This window comes from Silurus aristotelis (assembly GCF_946808225.1).
Source record: "Silurus aristotelis genome assembly, chromosome: 1".
Classification (NCBI taxonomy): Eukaryota; Metazoa; Chordata; class Actinopteri; order Siluriformes; family Siluridae; genus Silurus; species Silurus aristotelis.
Window position 1 is genome coordinate 9,516,206 of NC_139574.1, and position 25,390 is coordinate 9,541,595.

Here is a 25,390-nt window from a genome sequence, read left to right on the forward strand (position 1 = left end):
ATTTCTGACACAGCAGAAATTGATCTTTTTTTTATCAACCCAGTTTGCCCTATTATTAAATTCACTTTGATTGCAATTTAAGTTTTATTTGTGTAGCTCTCTTAACAATGGACACACTCTCAACAATTGAAACAGCATATACATTTTATATGAACACATTTACCCCTAATGAGCAAGCCAGAGGTGACATCTTCAAGAAACCTTAGACTCCAAAGAGAACCTTCCTCATCTGGGTGACATCAGATTATACATAATTACACATAATTGCACCTATATAACTGTGTAATATATATTATTGTATAATCAGGAAATTATCTGCAATATATATATATCAAAGCCAATGTACAATCCACGTGTGTGCAGCTTCATTAGAAGTAGGTTCTGTGCTCCACATTTTCTATTAGCAGTTTACTTCCATACTTACCGTATTTTCTGGACTATAAGCCGCTACTTTTTTCCCACGTTTTGAATCCCACGGCTTAAACAATGAAGCGGCTAATTTGTGGATTTTTCCTGGGTTTTTCCCGGTTTCACAAACTTCAAGCCAAAAAACTGAACCCCATAACATTAGACCAATTAAATTGCGGAACGGGTTCAGTTAAACCAATTAAACTCTTTATATTAAATCAGATGCGCTCCCACTGAATCGGGCCACACCACATCATAAATATGGATGAGGTTCCTCTGACGTTTGACCTGCCGCTCACTCGGACTGTCTACAAGAAATGAGAATCATTTGTCACACTAAAAACAACCGGGCATGAAAAAACGCACTTCACCTGTGTTCTGAGCTGCACAGCATCGGGAGAAAAGCTTCACCAATGGTGATTTTTAAACGCACAACGATGCCAAAAGATAAACTCCCGAGAGAAATTGTTGTAAAAGAAAGGAGGAAGTAAGTGAACAATGACTTTCTTAGTAGGCTACTATTTAGATACAAGTCGTTGTAACGCGTTGTATCCGGGTCAAGGGATAGCTCGCTAACTCCAGTTGCAACAGAAATCATAGAAGCACAGACAGGTTTCCAAAACTCGTGCTTTTTTATTTTTCTTGGCAACAGTGTTACGGGTTAGTCAAAGAAACTTAGAAATGAGCATCAGAAAATAATAAGGACATATTCCTCGGTCTTGCACACATGCAGTAATAGCGGAAAAATGCGGCGGCAGGCTATTCCCAAAATGCCGCTCTGCTCTTAAAGGAGCCACAACATATTTCACGCGTTACACCGTGTAACAGACACTGTCTTTCGTTAAAGCCTGTGCACAGTTCATTAGTTTCAGTGTAGACACCTGCGGCTTATTTATGTTCAAAATAAAAATCTTTGTAAAATTCAGTGGGTGCGGCTTATATTTAGGTGCGCTTAATAGTCCGGAAATTACGGTAAGCAATTTCTGTCTTTATTTCATCTTTTCTCTCTTTAGCTTTGTCTGAGGTAGTGAACGCTGATTTGTCCACTGTGGACAACCACAGGGCTTTTGGATTGCTTGTATATCCAGCAGGATTTGGGACTTGTGCATCTGAGATCACGGATTATCCAGCAGGGCTTCATGGCTGTCCAGCAGGATTGTGGGGATTGTGCACCCGAGCTGTCTCTCTGTATCTCTCAAATGTGGGGGGAAAAAAGAGGACAAAACAGGCTGCTGCACATTTTTGACATTTTAATCACGCTGAATTGCAAGTGGGAACAAAAATTCTTTCCTTTTATAGCTACAAACCTTTTTTAAAGTTGCTGAATAATATTTATGAAGATGAACAATTATTGAGTGATACTCAGGAAGGATAATGAGTTAAAATAAAAGTGATTTCCATATTTTTGAGCTTGTTTGTATTTATAACGGTTGGTTAATTAATAAGCTAGTGTTTGATATCAGTTTTGTTTGACTCTTTGGTATTTAATTATTTATTGTCAATACATTTGTATGGATGAGGTCAATCAATGTTATACCCCGATAATGTCTCTATCATACAGTCTGACCAATCAAAGTGCTAATTTCTGCTTCCCAAAATGGAAAGGTTGCAGAAATCCAGAGACTCTTTTGACCCCCAGGTGCAGTTTTTATTTATCTGCTTATTTAACAATTTTTTTTATTTAACGTCTAATTTTAGCATTGAATATATTAACACTTAATTACAATGAATAGGGCTGAGGACTTATTTGTAGTGGTCAAATGTGGTCTAAAGATTAAATAATTTGTTTTCAAAAGCCTTTATTTTCTGGTCCTAAATTGATTGACTATTCATAATGTAATATATGATCTCAATTTTGCTCTAAAACATTCAAAATAAGTTCTTATATGCACCATCATTCAAAAACACCTCAGCAAAAAGCCTAAAGTGTTAGCAATGTGCCGAAATTAGTTCAAAATGCAAGCCACATAACGCAACAAAGCAAACAAAAGGCATTGTAATGAGCATTAACAATGTCCATGGGGAGGATTTTAGTTTTACATCTCTATAGGTTTGGTTGCTTTGTGCACTGATGAAAAGCACTTTTTATTTTCTAGTTTTGCTTGTGTATGCATGTATAAGTACTAGTGTCCTTTAATTCTCATTTTACATTATGTTCATGCTCAGACATGTCCCAGTTTGTCTGCTTCCTTGTATCTGTTTGTATGTGTGTAGCTAAGCCCAGACTGACCTGTATGTACCTGTTAATGTTGATGTTCTCCAGTCTGTATCTGCCTGTGTCTGCCTGTATCTGCTTGTCTTGTTCTGCATTTCTTGGTGTGATTAAATGCCATTCTAACTCCAGGCAGTCTTCAGCCCTGGTCACCCTGCTTTTGTTTGTATTCAGTGTGTTTTTTCTCATCACGGACGGGATGAAGGGTCTGTTTATATTAGAAGTTTTCTCAACTACTAATGGTGTTGGATTCTTTTTTTTAAATAGAGTAATACATGGTTTGTTAAAGGTTTTATCTTTTAAGGTCTTGATAAATTCCATACTGTTCTATTGAAAATGAAAAAAAAAAAATGTATAATCTATGAACACAGACTTAAAATTATTACTCATTGCTGATCCTTGGTATGCAGTAAATGTCAGCGTGGTATACAGAATCTAGCATGCAGAAAGGTAAATATTTGGTTGTCTACACTTCCATTAATGCATGGATCCTTCATATGTAAAGCTGACACATAACCCCCCCCCAAAGTGTCTGTGCAGATTGGGTTCTCTATATCATATTTGCTAAATCGTAATGCTGCTCAAAAAATGTAGGACTTTCTTTGGGCACCTTGCTTACTTCTGACATTTTCTGTGTATGTGTCAGGCGCGAGCAAATGAAGCGAGAGCCAAAGCGAGAGAAAAATGACCGCGCACAGGCGAGGAAGCAGGGAGCTCCCTGACACCACCCCCTCCCCCAGGGATGGCACCAGACATCCTAACCCGGCGACGAGGCCGACCCCTCGGCCGGGGCGCCGAGCGGCGCGGGTGTAAAGCATGGAACTCCACCAGCAGCGCCGGATCCAGCACGTCCTGTCGTGCCACCCAAGACCGCTCCTCCGGACCGAACCCCTCCCAGTCCACCAGGTACTCGAGGCAACCCCCACGCCGCCTGGAATCCAGCACCTCTCTCACCACGTAGACCCCGGGCTGGTCCACGACCTCTGGCTGAACGGGCGCCGGGGGGCCACCTGGAGGGCGAGAGACAGGAGAGACACAGGGCTTCAGTAGCGACACATGAAATGTGGGGTGTATGCGGTACCTCGGCGGCAGTTCCAGCCGGTAGGTCACGTCGTTGACCCGGTCCAAGACCCTGAAAGGCCCCACGAACCGGGGGTTTAGCTTACGGCAGGGCGGGTGGACAACCACACCTGGCCCCGGGACGGAGTGAGACTGGTGGAGTCCTGACGGAGCGAGTTTTGGGCATATTCCGCCCACGGCAGGAACCGACACCACTCCTCTTGGTCCTGGCTACAGTAGGTCCTCAGGTAGCGGCTGAGCTCCTGGATTTTCCGTTCCACTTGTCCGTTGGACTGCGGGTGGTACCCAGATGTTAGGTGCACTAAGACTCCCAGGAGCCTGAAGAAGGCCTTCCAGACTCGGGACGTGAACTGAGGTCCCCTGTCCGAGACGATCTCCTCCGGGAGTCCGAAGTTCCGGAAGACGTGGTGGAACAGGGCCTCAGCAGTCTCGAGGGCGGTGGGCAAGCTCTTCAGGGGGATGAAACGGCAGGCTTTCGAGAAGCGGTCCACCACCACCAAGACACAGGTGTGACCCTCCGACCGGGGCAGATCCGTCACGAAGTTGATCCCCAGGTGGGACCAGGGACGCTGAGGGACAGGGAGTGGCATCAACTTGCCTACGGGCAGGTGACGGGGAACCTTTGACGTCGCACAGGTGGGACATCCCTGTACGAACCTCTTGACCTCCTCCGTCATCCCTGGCCACCAGTATCGAGCCTTGACCATCTGCACTGTTCTTTTCTCTCCCGGATGGCCGGAGCCAGGCCCCTCGTGGACCGACCGGATGAGTCTGGGCCTGCAGGTGGTAGGGAGATAGGTGAGTCCCTCAGGGCACCCCGCCGGGGTGGCTTCGCGGCGAGCAGCGGTGCGGATCTCTTCGTCGATCTCCCAGACGATGGGTCCCAGGATGAGCGTCGGAGGGAGGATGGGTTCAGGTTCTCCGGGTTCCTCTGGCCCTTACATCCGGGACAGGGCGTCGGCTTTGCCGTTCTGCAATCCGGCTCGGTACGTGATGTGGAACCGGAACCGGGTAAAGAAGAGCGCCCATCTTGCCTTTCGGGGGTTGAGCCTCCGAGCCTCCCGGAGGTACTGGAGGTTCTTGTGTTCGGTGACCACTGTGAACGGGTGTTCGGCTCCCTCCAGCCAGTGTCTCCACTCTTCCAGTGCCAGCTTGATTGCTAAGAGCTCGCAGTTGCCGATGTCGTAAATCTGTTCCGCGGCGGAGAGCTTGTGAGAGTAGAAGGCACACGGGTGGAGCTGTGAAGGTGTGCCCGACAGCTGGGAGAGGGTAGCCCCCACCCCGGTGGACGAGGCATCCACTTTGACCACAAACGGCCTCCGGGGGTCGGGGTGACGCAGAACCGGGGCGCTGCAGAAACGACGGCGCCTGGAAGGCCTCCTGGGCCTCGTGGTTCATTTCAGGATTCGGGCCTTTCCCCTGAGGAGGTGAGGTGAGAGGGGCGGTGATCCGGCTGTATCCCTGGATGAACCTGCGATAGAAGTTAGCGAAGCCCATAAAAGCGCTGGAGCTCCTTGATCTTCCCAGGGACGGGCCAGTCTCTCACCGCCCTCACCTTCCCCTTGTCCATCCGGATCCCCTCCGCACCGATAACGTACCCTAGGAAGTGGATCTCCGAGCGGTGGAACTCGCACTTCGAGAGGTTTAGATAGAGGTGATGGAAACGAAGTGCCCTTAAGATGGCGCACACGTGTTTCCGGTGTTCCTCCAGATTACGTGAGTAAATCAGGATGTCGTCGATGTATACCATGACGAATTTCTGGAGTTAGGGCGCGGTAGGATTGCTCAACCGGGCCGGCATCATCCCATAACGCTTGCGCCCACGCTAGCGCTCTCCCAGAGAGAGGTTGCATCTCGATATACAGGTTCACCTGTAGTAAGAAGCCGCGGCTTTCTGAAGCGTCCCCGGAGAAATTCGCCGGAAGCGGCATGGGACTGCCGGTGGATGCGGGAGGATTTTGCCGTGCTGCCGTGGAGGGAAAAGCCGCACGGAGCGCGGCGATTAGGTCCCGTACCGGATTGGAAGCCGTGCTGGGCTGGTGATCCATAGTGAGGTAAGCGCCCTGCGTCACGTCTCACGGCGATTTTTTCCTCGTGCTTTCGGTTTCGGTCCGTTATTCTGTCAGGCGCGAGCAAATGAAGCGAGAGCCAAATGACCAAAAAAGCAGGATTTAATGAAGAGAACACACGCAGTGAACACACTATTAGAGTCCTACAGGAAACAATAATGGACGCCTGAGAGTTGGGAGTGAAGGGTTTAAGTAGGCAGGTGATAGATGAGAGCCAGGTGTGCCGCATTAGTTAGCCGGTGATGAGCTCCGGACGGGCGGGGCGCGCACAGGCGAGGAAGCAGGGAGCTCCCTGACAGTATGCGTTGAATTGCACTGAGCCCAAAACAGGGCATCAATCTGTGTAAGAGATATTTGGAGAGTGTAATGGACAACCTGATCTCCTGAGAAATTCAAGCAAATGGTGTTAGGTTTAATTGGATTGCATACAAATAAAGTCCAAAATAAAGGAACCTACACCTAATGTCAAACATATTTCCCAAAGTTTTCAAGTGCGAGATTGTGCTAGTAATGGAATTGTCTGCCTAGGCTTCTGCTCTGGATGGATCAAGAGATGTTCAGAAAGTTCTACAAGCCTCTTAGATGTGTCTGAGGAATGCTGACAAACACTGCTTTGTGAGGACAACCGCTATGGCTAATTATTATAATTTTTTTTATCTATTATCACCAATGTTTAAATGCTGGATATTAATAAGTCAAACCGCTTAGATACCATTTCAGAGACAGCCTCTAGCGCAGCGTGTGGGCTGCAGGCTTGCTGTTCTTCAAAAAGCCAGATATGTAAACATGTCCACTAAAGCAGGATTTGTCAACTGTAATCAAAGTATTTCAGCAGTATCAACCAAGTATTAAAAAAACTATTTTATCTGCAGTTTACATGTTTATATCTCTACATCATATAACTGGCCCATGCTCTCTCCCATCAATTCAAGTGACACTAACCAATCATCTTTGAGTCTCTGAGCTCATGTATGCAAGAAAGTGAAAGATATCAATTTCATTTGTAATGCAGCATGAAGCACTACAATGTAACAAAGCAACTATTTATAATTTATAGTCTTATTTATAGCCATATGGCCATAAACTTCCTTTATTTATGTTTCAGTACAAAACGATAACTATTGTTAATATTAAGTTACATCAGCTACTTATCCAGACCAAGGAATGTAACGTGACTGGAATGAAAAAGCTTTTTTTTTTTTTTTTTTATATTTTTTTTTTATAATCATCCCTCTGCCTTCCTCTCTCTCTCTTTCTCTCTCTCTCTCTCTCTCTCTCTCTCTCTCCCTCTCTCAATCTCTCTCTCTTTCTCTCTTTCTCTCTCTCTTATCTGCGTGTCTGTTTCTAGCATATCTTCCTGCTCTGCTTCTATATTTCCTCCCCACTGCCTCTGGTTTGCATAATTAATTGCTTAGTTGTATTAATTAAGGCAAAAGGGAATCCTAGACAGCCGCTCTGATTTCTCGTTACGAAAGCCTGGAAGAGGGTCGGAGTACGTTCATGTTGATGTATAGACAATGTGACATTGAAATAAGTATATCAGCAAGGCAAGGGTGCATGCTGCCAGCTTAATGAGTGTGTACAAGGTATGTTTCTGTCTCTCTAAAGGCCGGTGCATGAAGAGATTTACAGTTCCTCATATTGCTCATGCAATCCAAGGTGATTTTTTTTCTTGTGCTTTGAAAGGCATTGAGGTGTTAACTAGTTGAAGTGACATGGGGCTGTTAGAAAAGGCTAACTGAATGTCAGCTTTCCTGTCTTGTGAGGAATGTTGCTGAGTGCTAAAACGGCATTCTGTCAGGCAGCACATCTGTGATGATTGACTGAGATGCGATGTGACTGTAATGCGTAAAGGACCCACATTTTTATCTGTACATGGTTAGAAGACAGGGTTGTCAAAAAAGAAGTGCTTTGTGATTTTCTTTGTCTTGTCATGGAAGACGAACACAAAGCCAGTTTTATTTTCAATGACTTGAAAGGTGATTGTCAACTTCTGTGCTTGCAGAACAGTCCTGAGGTGTTATTTGTATTGTGCTAGTTTTTTAGCTGTAAATATACTTCACAAGCACCACAGAGACACGATCACCCAGCTGCTACATGAACCACATTGTGTATTTTCGCTTGTGTATACAGTGTACATCTGCAGGATTAATAGCAATGTCCAATGTTAATAAATAGCATGTCAAAGCTAAAACGTTTCCAACCGAGCTGTAATGTTTAGTGATTTTATGCACGACAACGGTAAACATATTGACAAGCTCCATTTGGTTTTAAATCTTTCATTGTGATTGGTGTCATGATCTGCATTTTATAACTTATACCTTATTTACAAATCTAAAAAAATCATAAACCTGTACTGATAACAGACCTTTCAGTGGGCTCAAGAGCAAAAAAACATTTGTGTTTGTGCTCAATAATGGTTTAGAACGTCATGGTTTAGAACGTCTAGGTTACGTATGTAACCCTAGTTCCCTGAGGGAACGAGGCGCTGAATGAGCAGGAAGGATGGCTATGTGAAAATAGGCGTCCCTTAGATCTATTGTGATAAACCAGTCCTCAGAATTGATCTAAAACACCACCTCTTTGCGGGTAAGCATCCTGAACCTGAGCCTCATTAGTGAGTGGTTCTAGGAGCGTAGATCTAGGATTGGCCTAAATCCGCCGTCCTTCTTCGGAACAATAAAGTACTGGCTGTGGTAGCCTGACTCTCTGACTAACGGAGGAACCAATTTGATGGCCCCTTTCCTCAGGAAGGTGCGTACTTCTTGCTCCAGGACCAGTGCCTGCTTGGGACCCATCATCAGGGTGGGACACATTCTATTGAACCGGGGAGGAGGGGAACTGAATTAAATCAAGAATTGCTTGCTTCTGCTTCTTGCCTGGCCAAGCTAACTCTAGCTTGGACACGGCTCACGTCATTACCTCCAGGAGATCCTGGAACAGCACAGGCTGTGAGGTGTCCGTGAGCTTGCTAGCTTCCGAACTAGCTTCCCCTTCCTCGGGGAACATGATGACCACCTGTCTAATATTGTGTTGGTCCTCCTTCTGTTTCCAAAACTGTTGTGACCAATCAAGTGTTAACAGCATTAACTTCTTTAGCAATTTGAGCTACAGGAGCTCGCCTCTACAGGACCAGACGGGCCAGCCTTCATTCCCCATGTGCATCAATAAGCCTTGGCCACCCATGACCCTGTCGCTGGTTCACCACGGTTTCTTCCTGGGCCACTTTAGATAGATACTGACCGCTTCAAAACAGGAACATACCACAAGAGCTTCAGTTTTAGAGATGCTCTGACTCAAATTAAAATTGTATTAAAGATTTTTTTTTTGTTGCTTCACATGTGTTTTAAATTAAAATATCAGAAGTCTTTGCATGTGCATAATGCAACCTGAGGTCAAGGAAAACCATCACATGTGCAATGTTAACTTAATTGAAGCATATAACAGCCTATATAAATGCTTATGCAGGTTTATTTCTGTTATCATGAATGGTGATCTGTAGGTGCTATGTTGCCTGGTATATTGCACAGTATAGGATCAATATATTTTCCAAATGTTTAAGTAAAAAGACACTAGACAGGATTAAGCATGAGCCTTCAGTGTGTTCAATTATCACAGATGCAGATCTTTGGTTTAATGATGCAACAGTTTTCTGTTCAGTTGGTTCTGGTTTATTTCTGAATACCAACCCAGCAGCGTTGCTCCAGATGTGGACTGACAGCTCTGATTGGATTCATTGAGATGGTAACCCAGCAGTGTCACAGTGAGAGAAAGAGAGTGTGTGTGAGAGAGAGAGAGAGAGAGAGAGAGAGAGAGAGAGAGAGAGAGAGAGAGAGAGAGAGAGAGAACATATGGCTTTGTCTGATCGAGTAATAGAGAAGGATGAGGACTGAGAAAACTCCTGGAGAATCGCCCATCCTGACCAGCTATCGGCTTACACTGAAGTAATGCTGGCTTTTATGTCCACTCATTCACAAGATTCCTTATATCTCCTCTAGGCCTTTGCACTCAGTTCTATCTCTCTTTGTTCTCTCTCTCTCTCTCTCTCTCTCTCTCTCTCTCTCTCTCTCTCTCTCTTTCTCTCTCTCTCTCTCTCTCTCTCTCTATATATATATATATATATATATATATATATATATATATATATATATATATATATATATATATATATATTTACACAAAAATTTTTTTTTTTCGTTTTTTTTATTATTATTCTTGCACTGTGCCCCAGACTGTCACTTCTCCTGCCAACCCATTCTCACTGTCTAATACAATCTTTATCTCTTCTCTCTTTCTTCCAGTTTAATAATTCATCTGGCATTTAACTTGTGGTGTCCAAGGACAACTTGTATATATTTTATTTTAAGGATAACAAATTGAGTGCAGAAAAAGACCTTTTAGTACACCAGCTTTCGTATTAAGCATGCAAGCATGCATGTCATGCTGATTTACTCCCCCAGAGTTTAATCAGTGTGTATTAAGCACATTTGCATTTCGTTCTCCTGTCACGTAGAGAAAGTGAGCTGATTTCAATTCAATTCAATTCATTTTTATTTGTATAGCGCTTTTAACAATGAACATTGTCTCAAAGCAGCTTTACACAGATAATGCGGTGATTAAAAATGAATATGTTCTTTATGAGTAAGTTTGTCCCTGATGAGCAAGCCGGTGGCGACTGGCGACTGTGGCAAGGAAAAACTCCCCGAGATGGCATAAGGAAGAAACCTTGAGAGGAACCAGACTCAAGAGGGAACCCATCCTCATCTGGGTTACACCGAATGTCCATTTGTGGCGGGTATACAATGTTGCGGGGTGCAGTGATGATGATCAAAAGCGAAGTGTATTTCTGAGTCAGTGTAGGAGACTGTTGACATCAACTACAGTCCAATCCAGGCAGGCCTGGATGAAGTGGGAAGATCCACGGGGGGGAGAGGAGCAGGAACAGTGGTCACTGGAGCCTCAGGAGCATGTTTAACTCGACCGAGAGAGAGAGAGAGAGAGAGAGAGAGAGAGAGAGAGAGAGAGAGAGAGAGAAGAGGGTGACAGGAAGAGAAGGATATGGATTATTAAGTGTACCTATTGTTGCATGAGAGTTAAAGTCACTGTGCAGTTTGGACTCCGGCAAGACTCGCTATAGCAGCATAACTAAAAGGGAGAACCAGAAGGCAACACAGACATGAGGGATCTCTGGGATAAGAGACGGCCCACCACACCACCATCAACAAACCTGAGTGAACACGTGAATGTGAGGGGACGACAGCGTACAAATATCCCAGTTCGACAAACACTCTATATCAATGTTCCCTCCAGATCTGAGCCTTTACCTGAAAAAAAATCTACTGATTAAAGGCTTGACTGAATAAATATGTTTTCAACCTCGACTTGAACACTGAGACTGTGTCTGAGTCCCGAACACTGGTTGGAAGGCTGTTCCATAACTGCGGGGCTTTATAAGAGAAAGATCTGCCCCCTGCTGTAATCTTCATTATTGGAGGAACCAACAGATAGCCTGCACCTTTTGATCTATGTAGGCGTGGAGGATCATACTGGTACAGAAGTTCACTCAGATACGGTGGTGCGAGACCATTAAGTGCTTTATATGTCAGTAGTAGAATTTTATAATCAATGCGAGATTTGATTGGGAGCCAGTGTAGACTGATTAATACAGGGGTGATGTGGTCATATTTCCTAGATCTAGTGAGGACTCTTGCTGCTGCATTCTGAACTAACTGAAGCTTATTTATGCACCTACTCGCACACCCAGACAGTAAAGCGTTACAGTAGTCTAATCTAGAAGTAACAAAAGCATGAACTAGTTTTTCTGCATCCTGTAACGACATCATATTTCTAATTTTAGCAATATTTCTAAGGTGAAAGAAGGCAATCCTGGTAATATTATTCACGGTGGCCTCAAAGGAAAGACTCGAGTCAATAATCACACCAAGGTCTTTGACAGCCGTACCGATGAAACAGAAACACCATCCAGAGATGTTAGGTAATCGGAAAGTTTGCTTCTAGCTGCATGTGGTCCTAGTAAAAGTACTTCCGTCTTATCTGAGTTTAGCAGAAGAAAGTTATCGAGCATCCACTGTCTAATGTCCTTAACACATTTTTCAACATTGTTAAGCTGATCTCTCTCATCTGGCTTTGCTGAAATATATAGCTGTGTATCATCAGCATAGCAATGGAATCTAATACCATGTTTATGAATAATTTCTCCAAGAGGCAGCATATATAAAGAGAAAAGCAGAGGGCCTAAGACAGATCCTTGAGGAACACCAAACTTTACCTCAGAGAGTGTGGAGAACTCACCATTAACATCAACAAACAGATAGCGATCAGTCAAATAAGACCTGAGCCAAGAGAGAGCCGTTCCCTTTATTCCAACAACGTTCTCAAGTCTAGCAAGTAGTATAGTGTGATCAATGGTGTCAAAAGCTGCACTAAGGTCGAGCAAAACAAGTAAGGAGACAAAACCCTGATCAGAGGCCAATAACAGGTCATTTACCACCTTAACTAGCGCCGTCTCTGTGCTATGATGAGGCCGAAATCCTGACTGATACATTTCAAAAATATTATTCATAAGTAGGTGTGAGCATAACTGCTGTGCTACAACCTTTTCTAAAATTTTGGCTATGAAGGGGAGATTTGATATTAGTCTGTAGTTGGACAGCTGACATGGGTCAAGGTCAGGTTTCTTAATTAGGGGGTGGATAACTGCCAGTTTGAAGGATTTTGGTACAAAACCAGTGCTAATGGAAGAGTTTATTATTTTTAAAACAGGTTAAATTACCTCTGGAGTTATCTGTTTAAAGAAACTTGTAGGCAAGGGATCGAGAATGCAGGTTGATGATTTTGATGAGGAAATTAATGAAATTAAGTCATTCTCGTGAATAGGAGTAAAACTTTGTAATTGATTGTCTGTTATAATTACACTGCTGTCTACAGGGTTACTTGTAAAATAATTTGGCTTTATATTAACCGTCTGGATTTTTTTGATTTTTTGATTGAACTCTGTGTCTGAAATGTTGGTTTTATATTTACACAAGATGCTTTTTATCCTGCAAACTTTAAGGCCAAGCTGGATGTCCATTATCAAAACGGAAGAGCTCGTCCTTGCAGAGCTGTACATAAAGCTGGCAGGAGTTGGAGGAAAGGAGGATCCCATTTTCATCTGCACAAAGAAAGACAGGCAGAAAAAGATATGTGAATAGCAACAGAGCCGCTCCGAGCTCACAGGAAAGTCACAGATTCGCATTCGTCTGTCAAGCACCTGCTGCTGAAGTTGATAATGATTAGTTATGCAACCTGCCTCCTACAACTCCTACAAATAGACTTACTCCTTTACCTCTTTTTTAAAACTTTAAATTATTTTTGATCATGGATACGTTTTACCATATAATTAAAGATGATTGACAATCTTGTAATAATGACATGTAATCATATCCGCTGCCTTTTAGTTTCACCCACTCTTTAGTGAACCCAAGCTCTAAGCAGAAAAGTGTGTGTGTGTGTGTGTGTGTGTGGGTTTGTGTAGTCAGTGTATCCATTAAAGTACTGTCCCTGTGTTGTCTCTGTTGTTTTTTCTTCCTTTCATTTATTTTTTACTGTGGCAAGCTCAACGCTCTTGCCCATGTGAATGGAGAGCTTTCATTTTTTTTCTCCCAGTAGCTCAAAAAGCAGCTCCCGCCCTCTAGGCTGCTCAGCTTTCAGCACCGTGGGTCTCCAGGCAACAGACAGAGCCGAGGCAGGAGCATTAATAAATATTCCTCGCACTAACCGCAACTTCTCACTCGCTGCAATTGCAATGAGCTAGCTAGAGTAGAAGTAAGGTGCAGAGACGTCACCTAACATTGTAGACGATCATAATATCTGTCTGTCTGTATGTCTGTTTGTGTGACTTGATTCTTCCTTATTGCACTTATGTCTCTCTCTGTCTCAGACACAGTTTTTTTCTATCTTTTCCCGTGTCTCTTTCTGAGCTTTCTGCCATGATGGATACCTCTGCTCTACTGAGCCTAGTACATGATACACACTGCTGCTGCCTCTGACAGCACAGTCAAACTCGCTTAAACCTGGACTATAGCCAGATGCTTGCCAACCGGGACCTAGCAGACAAGCACTCAATGATTCAGCTCTGGGCAGTCGTGTGTGTTAAACTCCACTTCTACTGATTACTTTTCTGTGCAACTTTAGCCACAACTTTCTTCAGACAGCAGGATGCAAGGATTTTTCTGGTCCTATTTACAGCATATTTCTTTGTGTGCGATATACTACTCGCCCACATCAGCAAATTCCAGTGAGGATGTGAAACGATGTGGCATTAATCATGACTGAACAGATCAACATAACTAACAGGATTACAGTGTTATTCTAAGCTCTTTAGAGCAGCTTCATGTGTTAAGGTAGAATCACTGTGCCAGTGGAATAAGAACTAATGCCACAAAAGAGTTGCAGTTGCATCTGTTAATGTCACTCGATTTATGTTGTGTGATTTTATTTTTTTTTGTCCAGATTTAAATAAATGTTATAGAATTGCAATAGTTTTACGTAGACACAGGAAGCATGATCCTATTTCTCCACACTGTGTGGTTTGTAAGTTTAGAAAATGTCTTCATGATCCTCTTCCATCTAGTGGCAGATTGCATTCTATATCTCAACCCAGCAGAGTATTTCATATCAAGCACTTCAAAATATATACAGTCAATCCCTGATAATTTGCAGTTCAGAACTCGCGGCTCGGAAAAATTCGCAGGAAAAACAGCAAGTTGCGGATTATCCTAAAATTCGCAGGAATCCGCAGCGGGACCGAATGTTCAGGAACACATAATTGTATTAAAGTGACATAATGTCTAGATGAATTCACTAAGGTACCATAGGGGCTGTGGTGGTGCGTCCAAAATTCACGGATTTTCTGAACTCGCAGGGGTCTTAGAACGTAAGAGGACCACTGTATTGCAACAGCCAACTCATGTCTTTTTTTATATTTGATGTATAATTTATCCTCTGTGGTATCGTTAAAAATTTGACATTGATTTTTCAAAAGAAGAAATGTGTAATGAAAACAACGTTTAAAGATAATTGGATGAGACATCATTTCTTTTTTCCTTTTTTTTGGCTTGGATTTCAGAATAATATGAAATGTATTTAATCACTTTGGAGCATGCACCCTTAGTCAATTGTGAGAATGTCAAGCTCAGATGTAATACAAAGTACGTTCACTATAGTATAGCACTATATTGTAGTTTTATAGCCACGAACTAATCAATAATGAGATAACCCTTTATGTATGTCAGCTTCACTGTTGGTTCATTTTAAAACAAAAACACATTAATGGCATTCCTATGTTCTCCTTACTAATTTAACTCCTTGTGTAGTAATTAGTAATTAGGGAAATGCCCTATTGTTCTTTAATATTGTTAGAAACAATGCTGTAGCCACCATTTATATATCTATAAATGTGTCTCTCTTCTCTCTCTCTCTCTCTCTCTCTCTCTCTCTCTCTCTCTCTCTCTCTCTCTCTCTCTCTCTGTCTGTCTGTCTGTCTGTCTGTCCGTCCGTCTTTAGATAGATAGATAGGTAGATAGATAGATAGATAGATAGATAGATAGATAGATAGATAGATAGATAGATAGATAGATAGATAGATAGATAGATAGATAGATAGATAGATAGATAGATAGATAGATAGATAGAATGTGCTGTACCTGTGTTGCCATGTTGTGCCTCGGTTCAGCATTGTTGTGAGAGGGTAGGAAAGAAGATGATGTGAGTTCCTTCCTTCTTCTCTCTGATTATGCCTTGCTTCTTTTTCCCTGCTTCCACATCAAAACAAGGCACACCACAAAACAATAAGGTGTAACGAAATTAGACCTGAAAATGTGGTATTGTGAATAAAAAAGAGCACAAATGACTGCATTGGGGAAAAATATGTCTCAATTGTTTTATTTTTGTTTGTGGCATTTAACCAATGCAATGTCTTTGCAATATATTTTTTCTTGATGAGAAATCCTAAGATCTAGGGGAACTATCATTTTTATTATGATACAAGAGTGTTTCATTCAGCTAGACAAGGGGGTGATCCAGAGAGCTAGACTGTGTAATCACTACACCAGTGTTTAGCTGCTGATTGGAGTGATAGGCTTGGAGATTGATTTACTGTAAGTGCGCAATCACGCCATAACTCGCTTCTGTCTCTTCCACTTCAGATATCAACATGGCCGGAGAACCCAAACCGTACAGGCCTAAAGCCGGCTCCAAAAGACCCCTCTCTGCCGTATACACGTGAGTGCTTCTGCTTCTTTGTTTACCTTGTGACAAATTCTTAACAGTCAGTCATGTTCATAAAGACAGCTCTTTTATATAGATGCATAAAGTTTTTATATTTCACATAGCATGCATCGCAGCCTGGAGTTTATTTGTTGTTTTTGGTCTTTTACCTTTTTTGTATTTATTGATTTACTTATTTTTGATACATTTTCTGAAAGCCCATTTTCAATTTAGTAATGTGTGGCTGAATTTGCCCAGGCTATTAGAAATGGCTAAAAGCATTCTTTTACTTATTTAGTTCTACTGAAAAGCTACATTATATTAAACTGTAAATGAATAGTTTTGTGAATAATTCCATCAATTAGATTTCTTTCCATGGATAACACACCTTTACAGTAGGAATTGCTATTTACCTGCACAAAAGTCCAGCAGGAATGTGCTGCATGCGTACATGGTGTCAGTAGTAATGTTTGACTTTGGAAAAAAAACGACATTTATCTTTGTGAGAGGAGAGAGGAGGGCAGATTAGCATCGCAGATCAAGATACCAGCATACCCTAGTCAGCACTTTTTGTTACTCATCAGAATCAGATAATGCAGAAGTCATGTGTCTTTGTCTTGCTTCATTGCAAGATAGTCTACAGCAATCTATACTCACAATTGCTGAAGCTGCATATGAATCACATTTTGACACAGCAATGTGTGTGTGTGTGTGTGTGTGTGTGTGTGTGTGTGTGTGTGTGTGTGTGTGTGTGTGTGTGTGATTTCTGTGAAACACTCTTTATTTTAAAGTTTTACCCTGATCATAGTAAAAAAAAATAAAGACACAGGTACAAGGACAAGAGAGTGTGCATTATATATAAAAACAATAATTAGACAGACTTGTATTTGGTTTTCTTCGGAAAGTTTGCCAGTTGCCAAATGTTTTACTCAAATGAAAAAAATAAATAAATAAAAACCTAGAGGAGTGGAAGTGTTGTACAACTGATCCAGAAAAGTCGAGAAAAGTATGCTGTTTGAGTCAAGGCCAGTACAAGTCAAAAATTCACCAAACAAATAAAAAAATAAAAAGTTTTATTTATGGTGCTTTTACCTTTTTTTTTATGGTCAAAGAACCAGTAAAGAAATACGTATGTATGTTAAGATCCATATTGAGAAAACCATAGATTTTCTAAGTAACACAGTAAGTGTGATTATTAATAATGTCTCTTCTCTGACTATATACTATAAAGAAGAATAGTGCAAAGTATATTTAGAGAAGCTTTAGGGAAGTGCAGTTTCAGTACAATATCCTTGTTGATCTATCTACAGCAATAGGAATGTGAGTCACTAAACAAGTGCTCCAGAAATATGACCCAGGCAGTGATTCAATTTAGCTTTTAGGTTTTCAAAAATCCTGACAGAAAGGTTTGTTGTCTATGTTGAACAGGGCCATGAAAATAATGAGGCATACATTTTTTAGACATCTAGCAATACAATTATTTCTGCTTTGAGCCTTCTCTTACTCCTTTTCATTGTAGCCATAGCGTTTCCATTAGCTATCGTTATACACTTATTTATTTTTTCTCCCCCTCATTTGGTTTTTGATATGCCAAATTAATTACGGCTTAATTTGCATTTATACAATCCAAATATCCATTATGTAAGTTCTGTTAATTAGGGAAATGAAACGGGAGAATGACAAAACTATCAAAGAGCCATTTCACATGGCAACTGCTTTATTTTGGAATTAAACATAATAAAACATTTGATGGCGAGTCTAATTTGGCTGAATAATAATGATGCATGGGAGGCAGTGTGCATGTGTGTGTGTGTGTGTGTGTGTGTGTGTGTGTGTGTGTGTGTGTGTGTGTACGCATGTTATGGAGCTCATTGTATAAGAGACTGTGGCCATGATGACCTGGCCAGGATTAGTGGGATGGAAAGCAATCTGAGCTCCATTCTGCCACATAGCTCACATATACTGTCAATCCCCAGCCCTCAATCTGCTCCTCTCACACTGACCACTGAGCGTGACCAGCAAGCCAATCGACATCCAGGGTGTCGGGTTTGTTGTGGTTTGATGCATCTGGGGAGAAACAGAGCTTTAAGTAAACACATGAAAATTGTTTTTGCAGATAGCTTACCCTTTCTCAAGTACAAGTGATCGAAGAATATAGTGAGAGAAAATGTCTCATGTTAAATCTGTAAACACTAAAGAAAACTCTGTGACAAAACATGGCGCCTTACTTGTAAGACAAAATTGGATTAAGCCATACGAATAAATAGCTCAGGGTTAAGGTTCTGGCTCAGGAAAAATACATTTGTGGTACTTCTTGAATTTAAACTCTCAAACTTTCTCCTTCTAGTGCAGAACCTTAATCACAGATACTTTCTTTTATTTTTAAATAAAGTTTTTCTTTCTAAGACCACTATAAATAAACACCTGGCTCACTTTAATTTGGGTAAAACTAATGCCAGGACCTACAGATATGTGCCAAATATACTATCTATTCTATAGTGCCTGCACTATTCTGCTCATAATCTCAGTGAATTTTCACTGTATCTCAGGAACAGTCCATCACAGGGCATTCTGCACATTCACATTTAGGGCATTTGCCAGATCCAGAGCAAATTACAAAATACTTTGCTTTGTTATAAAGACTATTAATACATATATATTCTAATTGTGGTTTATTAGAACACAGTCTAAGAATACCATCTGTCTAAAATTCTGTTGGGAGAAAAATAGTTAGAAGCAGTTCAGGCAATACAAAGAGTGCTAATTTAAGAACCTCTGGAAAAGGTAGGTCTTTAGACATCATTGGACAGCTAGTGACTCAGCTGTTCGAACATCAGTTTGTTCCAGCATCTCGGTAAAACCAGATTAAACAAGAGCATCTGTAAAAGGAAAGGAGAGAATTAGTTAAGTGTCATCTACATGAAACATGACATAATTTAAAGTGTTTCTTTTATATAACCTCTGCACTGGGGTGTTGTTTTTTTATACTTAGATAATAAGCATTTATAAACAATAATTAATTTTTCATTCAAATGTAATTTAAAATTATTATATCTGCAAATTAATGTATTGACTGTACCATTACTGCATATAAGCACCAGAAAAGACAATTAATTGGTAATTGATATTGTTTCTATGATTTTAATTAGCTGTAGTGTAGCAGGACTGGTATTAACATACATTGACTGGAGGCAGAATGTAGAATATAATTAAGTAGAAAAATGAAAAATCTAGTTTATTTGGAAATAATTAATATAATTGTGGTAGTGTTGTTTTTTTTTTTTTTTCATTTCGCTGGTTATTAAAACCCTAAATTAAAGTAATGTAAAATTCAAGGACCTATCTATCTATCTATCTATCTATCTATCTATCTATCTATCTATCTATCTATCTATCTATCTATCTATCTATCTATCTATAGATAGATAGATAGATAGATAGATAGATAGATAGATAGATAGATAGATAGATAGATAGATAGATAGATAGATAGATCCTTGAAAATATATATTATATATATATGCGTGTGTGTGTGTGTGTGTGTGTATAGTGCTTAAATAGTAATAGATGTAAATAGTAAATTTGATTCGATGTACGCAATCTAGCAGGCAACATGTTCATGTATTTTGTATGTGTGTTTTTCAGTGGATATGAATTTGATTATGATTACTACCGTGAGGATTTCTATAATCGGTATGTATTCACTTTTGCCACTCCTCTTTGCCAACTCATGCTAGCCTTTAAGCAGTGCTAAATAATACATTGTTTACTCATTTAAAATTGCTAGTGGGTTCTATACCAGTAGATGAGTTACATCAGTGCAGAATATAAATTGCTCACTACATTATTATGGCCTTTAACAGAGGTTAGAGGTCAAAAGGAAATAAAAAGCAGAGCACTTAGTGTTGGCATTTACAGAGTGTGACACTGGCTTCAGCCTTGCTCATATTTCTTCTTGAATATAAAAAGAAAAAGCCAATTTTATGTAAAAATCTATTAGAATAGCCTGAATAGACCATATCCTTACACATTAAGATGGTCTGACTTTCCCCTGTCTAATTTTCCTGCTTATGATCAAGGCTTTTATTGGTGGAGACATTTTGCTAAATGTCAACCAGGCCGAGAAACACTGTGCACTGAAAGCACAAGTGTATGAGTGTCTCTCTGTTTGTGTGTGTGGGTGTGTGGGTGTAGAGCTCATAGTTCGGTTTGACATTTCCCTGTGTCTCTGTTCTTTCCTCTTTCATTTGAAGATTCTTGAAAACTACACCGCTGCTGTGAATAAAGATCTACTGAAGATATGTGATATGTGAACAGTGCACAGACAGTGCATCTAGACATTTTCAAAGAATATAATGATTTATTTCATGTCATACAGGAAGATTTGTCGAAAAGCCTTGGTCAGAAAAACTCTGTTATTGAGACATCAAAGATTGATCGTGAAATCTACAACAGCGTTATGTATTTACAAAATGTCAAATCCCAGAGCTATGGCTTATCTGGTTTCAAACAGTACAGTGCTGTGACATCTTCATGCAGTTTCTATATGGAATCAAATCTTCGCCTACTCTCGATCCTGCATAATTTTAGCGAAGCCATTTCAGCTCATAAATCCATCGATAACTATTAAATGAGTTTAATAGTAAGTGTCAGAGAGCAAAATCGCTAAACTATTCAATGGGTATGTGCTATAGGATCACTTTTATTTTGTGTTCAGGCTCTTTGACTATCATGGACGGGTGGCCCCACCTCCACGGGCCGTCATCCCTCTGAAGCGCTCGCGTGTCGTAGTGCCGTCGACGCGGAGAGGAAAGACTTCCTTCTCCATCAAAACCTCAACCTCTTCGTCCTCACGGCCACCCTCCTCCTCCTCCTCCTCCTTCTCCTCTGGCCTCAAGCGTAAGTCCAGATGGCAGAAATGATCCTCTGCTCTGCAGAGACCCAAACATAATTTGCAGGCCAAATTCATAACACTGAAGCACCACACCATAACACCATAACAAGCAGCGTTCATTTAATCCGCAGTAGCAGCTTTTTGAAATAAGACCTTTGAGCGTTTCTTTAATAGCATTATCTTGGCCTTCATCCAAAAGTGGTGAAAACATTCAATACATAGGCCATCTAAACCAGAGGAAAGAATTCTGACAAAAGCCAACAATGCTGCAATGACTGAAGATCTGCTGCTATGAGCACTTAGCTAATTACTCTTCTTTAGCATTGCCAGCTTTATTAGACACCATATAAAGTGAGTCAAGTTTATTCCTTGTTATGCAGTATATTATCAGTGGAACTGTCTAAGACGTACAGGTCAGGGAGTTACCCTGACATTGATTCTTTCTCTCTCTCTCTCTCTCTCTCTCTCTCTCTCTCTCTCTCTCTCTCTCTCTAATTCTTTCTGTCTCTCTGTCTCTATACTATTTAAATAGCCAAAAAGGCAAATGGATTTTTTTATTCATGTCATTCGAGTTATATATTGCTTTCTGTCAAAGGGGCAAATGCATGTCTGTCGATGTCATCAGCCGCCTCTTGGCTGAAATTGTCACTTTGATTCGGAATTGGCTGTGCCGCATTTCCCGGCGGTGATTCGGGGAAGGCAGAGCATGCCACATTCCATATGCCTGTAATTTACATTCAATTGCACAATTTGAGATTCTCATCTCCAGCCCATAAGAGTTAAGCGGGGCCGGGCAAGTTAAGCCTGGAGATTACTTTTTTGTTAGACTTTGAGCTCTGTATATAGTGAGCTCTCTGGGGGTAGGCTTGTATCGAAGCAATTCAAGAGTAAAAAATAACCATGGCAACATGCACAAAACACACATTGTTCTGCTTTTATCGTTATCTCTCCAGAGCTCACATTTGTGGCCTTGAGGTTAGCACACAATCTGTCTCAGAGTGAAGATTATACTCTACAGTGTGCATGGGGGCATTAAAGAAATCTAATTTTAGCACTGAAATGCCTCCATTGACCAGGGACCTTTGATTTATTTTTACTGTTATTATTTGTTATTCTGAAGATTAATTCTTACACTGAAATAGAGATGAAACAGTGAAAGATTGGTGTATTTGTTATCATGGAATTTTCACTACTTTTTAAGGTGTAACTAAGTCTTTTTCTTCTCATACAGAAATGCATGTTCTATAACACAGGGCTATAGTGTTTCTGATTTTGTCTCAAAGCTGGACATGTAATACAATTTTTTAGGCATGTATGGACATGCTTTTTATGACAAAAGATTTTATTAAAAAAATTTTTTTAGCAGTGTTAAGGTTAGTTTTAACATAGTAAATGGCTCATGTGGTTTCATTTGAGGTTCACTTAAAAAAAGAAGAAAATTCTAACACTTTTTTTAAGCAGTATCCTTCACCAGCACTTACATCTTTCAAAGCACATCTTTATATTCTTTGATAGACCCAAACACACAGACACAACTCTAATACGCTTCATACTGTTTGTAGTTAAAATATGTGTCCTTGCCTGATGCTGTGTGGTCTGTGGAGAATAGAGTGATGTCACATATCCTCTGTTTGCGCTGAATGGCAGCTACACTTTACCAAAATTAATTTAGACCAAAACCATGGAGAAAAAAATCCTACTAGAATAAACTACAGATGTTCTAGCTATAGGGACAAAAATGGTGTGCTTTTTGAAATCCCATTTCTCATTACTCCACATTTGCTCTTATAATACTTCCACACTTCTGGGAAGAAGTTCCACTAGATTTTGGAGTCTGCTTGTGGAGATTTGTGCTCAGGCACTGATAAAGTGTGCAGTCAGTGTTCCCATTCATCCAAAAGAATTCTATTCTATTCTATTCTATTCTATTCTATTCTATTCTATTCTATTCTAACTTTGTGGTAACAGTTTTGGGAAGAACCACATCTGACTGGAAAAGTCACGTCCAATTTTTCCTCATATAGTGTATGTTGACATTCATTCTATAGCAATGTAATGATGTTTATGGAAATAAATACATAAATAGATGAATAAAATAAAACGGAATGATACGTTTTTTCATGTTATTCCCAAAAATTTTATTCCACTTACAACACAGCAGTTTCGACAACGAGTACAAGTTTTAATTCATCAATAAACAACACAAGCTTTATATCTGTTTATACTGTGGCCTGTGTGGTTCTGATTGTCTAGAAGCTATGAGTTGCGAGTGTTAAATGCATGGGCCAGTTTAATCACCATTCTGAATTAATGTGCTGTCTTATAAACAACTGTAACTATAGTAACGCCATTGCATACTCAGTGAGGCAGCCATTGTAAACATTTTCTAAGGACATCGCTAAGGTAAATGGATGTGTTTTGCATCATTTAACTTATATGGTGAATACGGCAATTTTGATAAATGAGCCGAGGCACAAAGTGAATTTGACGAACTGGAGGAAATATAATGAAAACAGAACAATGAATTGAGTCTAATTCAAAGACTCACAATCTCTCTCCCCACACTTTCTAATGAATATTTTATATCAAATATCTCTACAATATCCAAAAACTCTCTCCAGCAACTATTGTTTTTTATTATTATTGTTTAATGTGAATTATGCCTTGTTTGTTGTTACATGTATTGTAGTGTAATATCTGGAGGGATATAATTCTTTCAATTGCAAACTTTATAAACATTTCTTCACTTTTCTTTTACTAAAGAAAACTAAACTTTACAGAAATAGTTTTGCTAAATAATTAAGTTTTTATACCTCTACTAGCTGAAAGTACCCGTGCTTCGCTACGGAAGGCAGAACGCTAAGCAATATGGCAATAAGCAGTAAGCACTGAGCAGGACTGGATGATCAGAGATCAGAACGTAACGTCAACAAATAACGTACTACCCCTTTGTAGTACCGATACAGGGCAAACTACTTTGAAAATAATTTTTATCGTGCATCTAACATGTGATAAGAAACAATGTAGTAAGTTTCAGTAGGATCCGTACTGTTGTTTCGAAGAGTTTACAATGCGTGAGAAATCGCGTTTTTCGCGAGTTAGCCACGATCCAGGGCGAATTTTTTAAAACCCTTTCTTAGTGAGCACCTAAGACCCAAGAGGAAGGTATGTTCCAAATTTCATTGCAATCCGTTCAGTGGTTTTTGAGATTTCGTGATGAGTGAGTGAGTCAGTCAGTGGTATTTGAGCTTTATATATATATATATATATATATATAGATTGTTTTAAAAAAAAAATCCCCAAAATATGCTGGTCGTTTAACATAATTAAATCACAGAAAATGTGTGTGTGTGTGTGTTTGTTGCCCTCTGAATAACTGGTGTCTGATACCAAAGTATGTCTCACACGCAGATAGGAGATAGGTGTAGTGCTAACTTCATTGTGTTGTATAAGAAGTTTGCATCAGATTATCAACTGACCTCATTATTGTCAGTTTTTTAACAGGCGCCATTATAAAAGAGATAATCAGTGTTAGTCACTTCACCGGTAATGTTATAATGTCATAATGTGTGTGTGTGTGTGTGTGTGTGTGTGTGTGTGTGTGTGTGTGTGTGTGTGTGTGTGTGTGTGTGTGTGTGTATTATATATACGCTTTACTGACATGTAGGACAGCTATGGAATAGTGACAATGACTGGCAAGCTTCTCCTAGAAAGCCCCCAAGCAGCTTCATGTCTTGGGTTGATTGTAGAGCATCTTCTTTCTCTCAGATCTTCGAGATAGAACTGACTACATCTGAAGGATGTCACAGGCCATTTCCATGTCTGACACTGATATAGCATCAAAGGGCATTTCTGCTTTGTTCCACTGACACTCCCAGCACTACGTATGATGACTCTGATCCCCCGCCTAATTCCAGTCAGAAGCAGAGGCATGGCAATGTTTTTTCACCTATATATTAATTTGTTAATTCCAAGCTACATAGTTGCACTGTGTTGCGTAGGATAAAAGCTGACATTTGATACTAAGCTGACATATGTGGACAGATTCAAAGGCCTGTTTTTTTTTTCTTTTTTTAGCTGTTTTGCAATGAAGAAGTCAAGTATTTAGACAGTTTTGTCATGCTGAGGTGCACATGAGCAAACAAGCAACCAAACTGTCTGTTTTTATTGCACCTATCCACTTACAGGATTTCCATAAAGCCAGACAAATCACATTTATATACAGCTGTAGAGCATAAGCAGACCAATACATGGCTGCTCTTAAGAAATGAAATGCTCAGATCAGTTAAGTTTTAGCGCTAAGCATATACATATTGTTACCAACATATTTAAAGTTCAGTAGTTATAGAACAGCTATAGATGTACTAGTAAGTAATTACATTAAAACTAACAGGATAAGAATGTAGATAAAAAGGGAAAAATATATGTGGTATGCCTTGGATCATGAGCCTTTCCTTT

At 40.4% G+C, this 25,390-nt stretch overlaps 1 protein-coding gene across 7 annotated transcripts in view; it reads left to right on the plus strand.

Moving 5' to 3' along the window:
- LOC310729936 (RNA-binding Raly-like protein) overlaps positions 1-25,390 on the plus strand; it is a 204,882-nt gene that overhangs the window by 169,098 nt on the left and 10,394 nt on the right. For 4 of the 7 annotated variants that reach the window (XM_083548610.1, XM_083548608.1, XM_083548611.1 and 1 more), the window contains 3 exons: positions 15,978-16,053; positions 19,684-19,731; positions 20,756-20,937. In XM_083548610.1, the coding sequence (XP_083404736.1) occupies positions 15,978-16,053; positions 19,684-19,731; positions 20,756-20,937 (306 nt within the window). The remainder of the gene's footprint in view (positions 1-15,977; positions 16,054-19,683; positions 19,732-20,755; positions 20,938-25,390) is intronic. The other 3 variants (XM_083548613.1, XM_083548612.1, XM_083548614.1) reach the window with 1 other exon arrangement.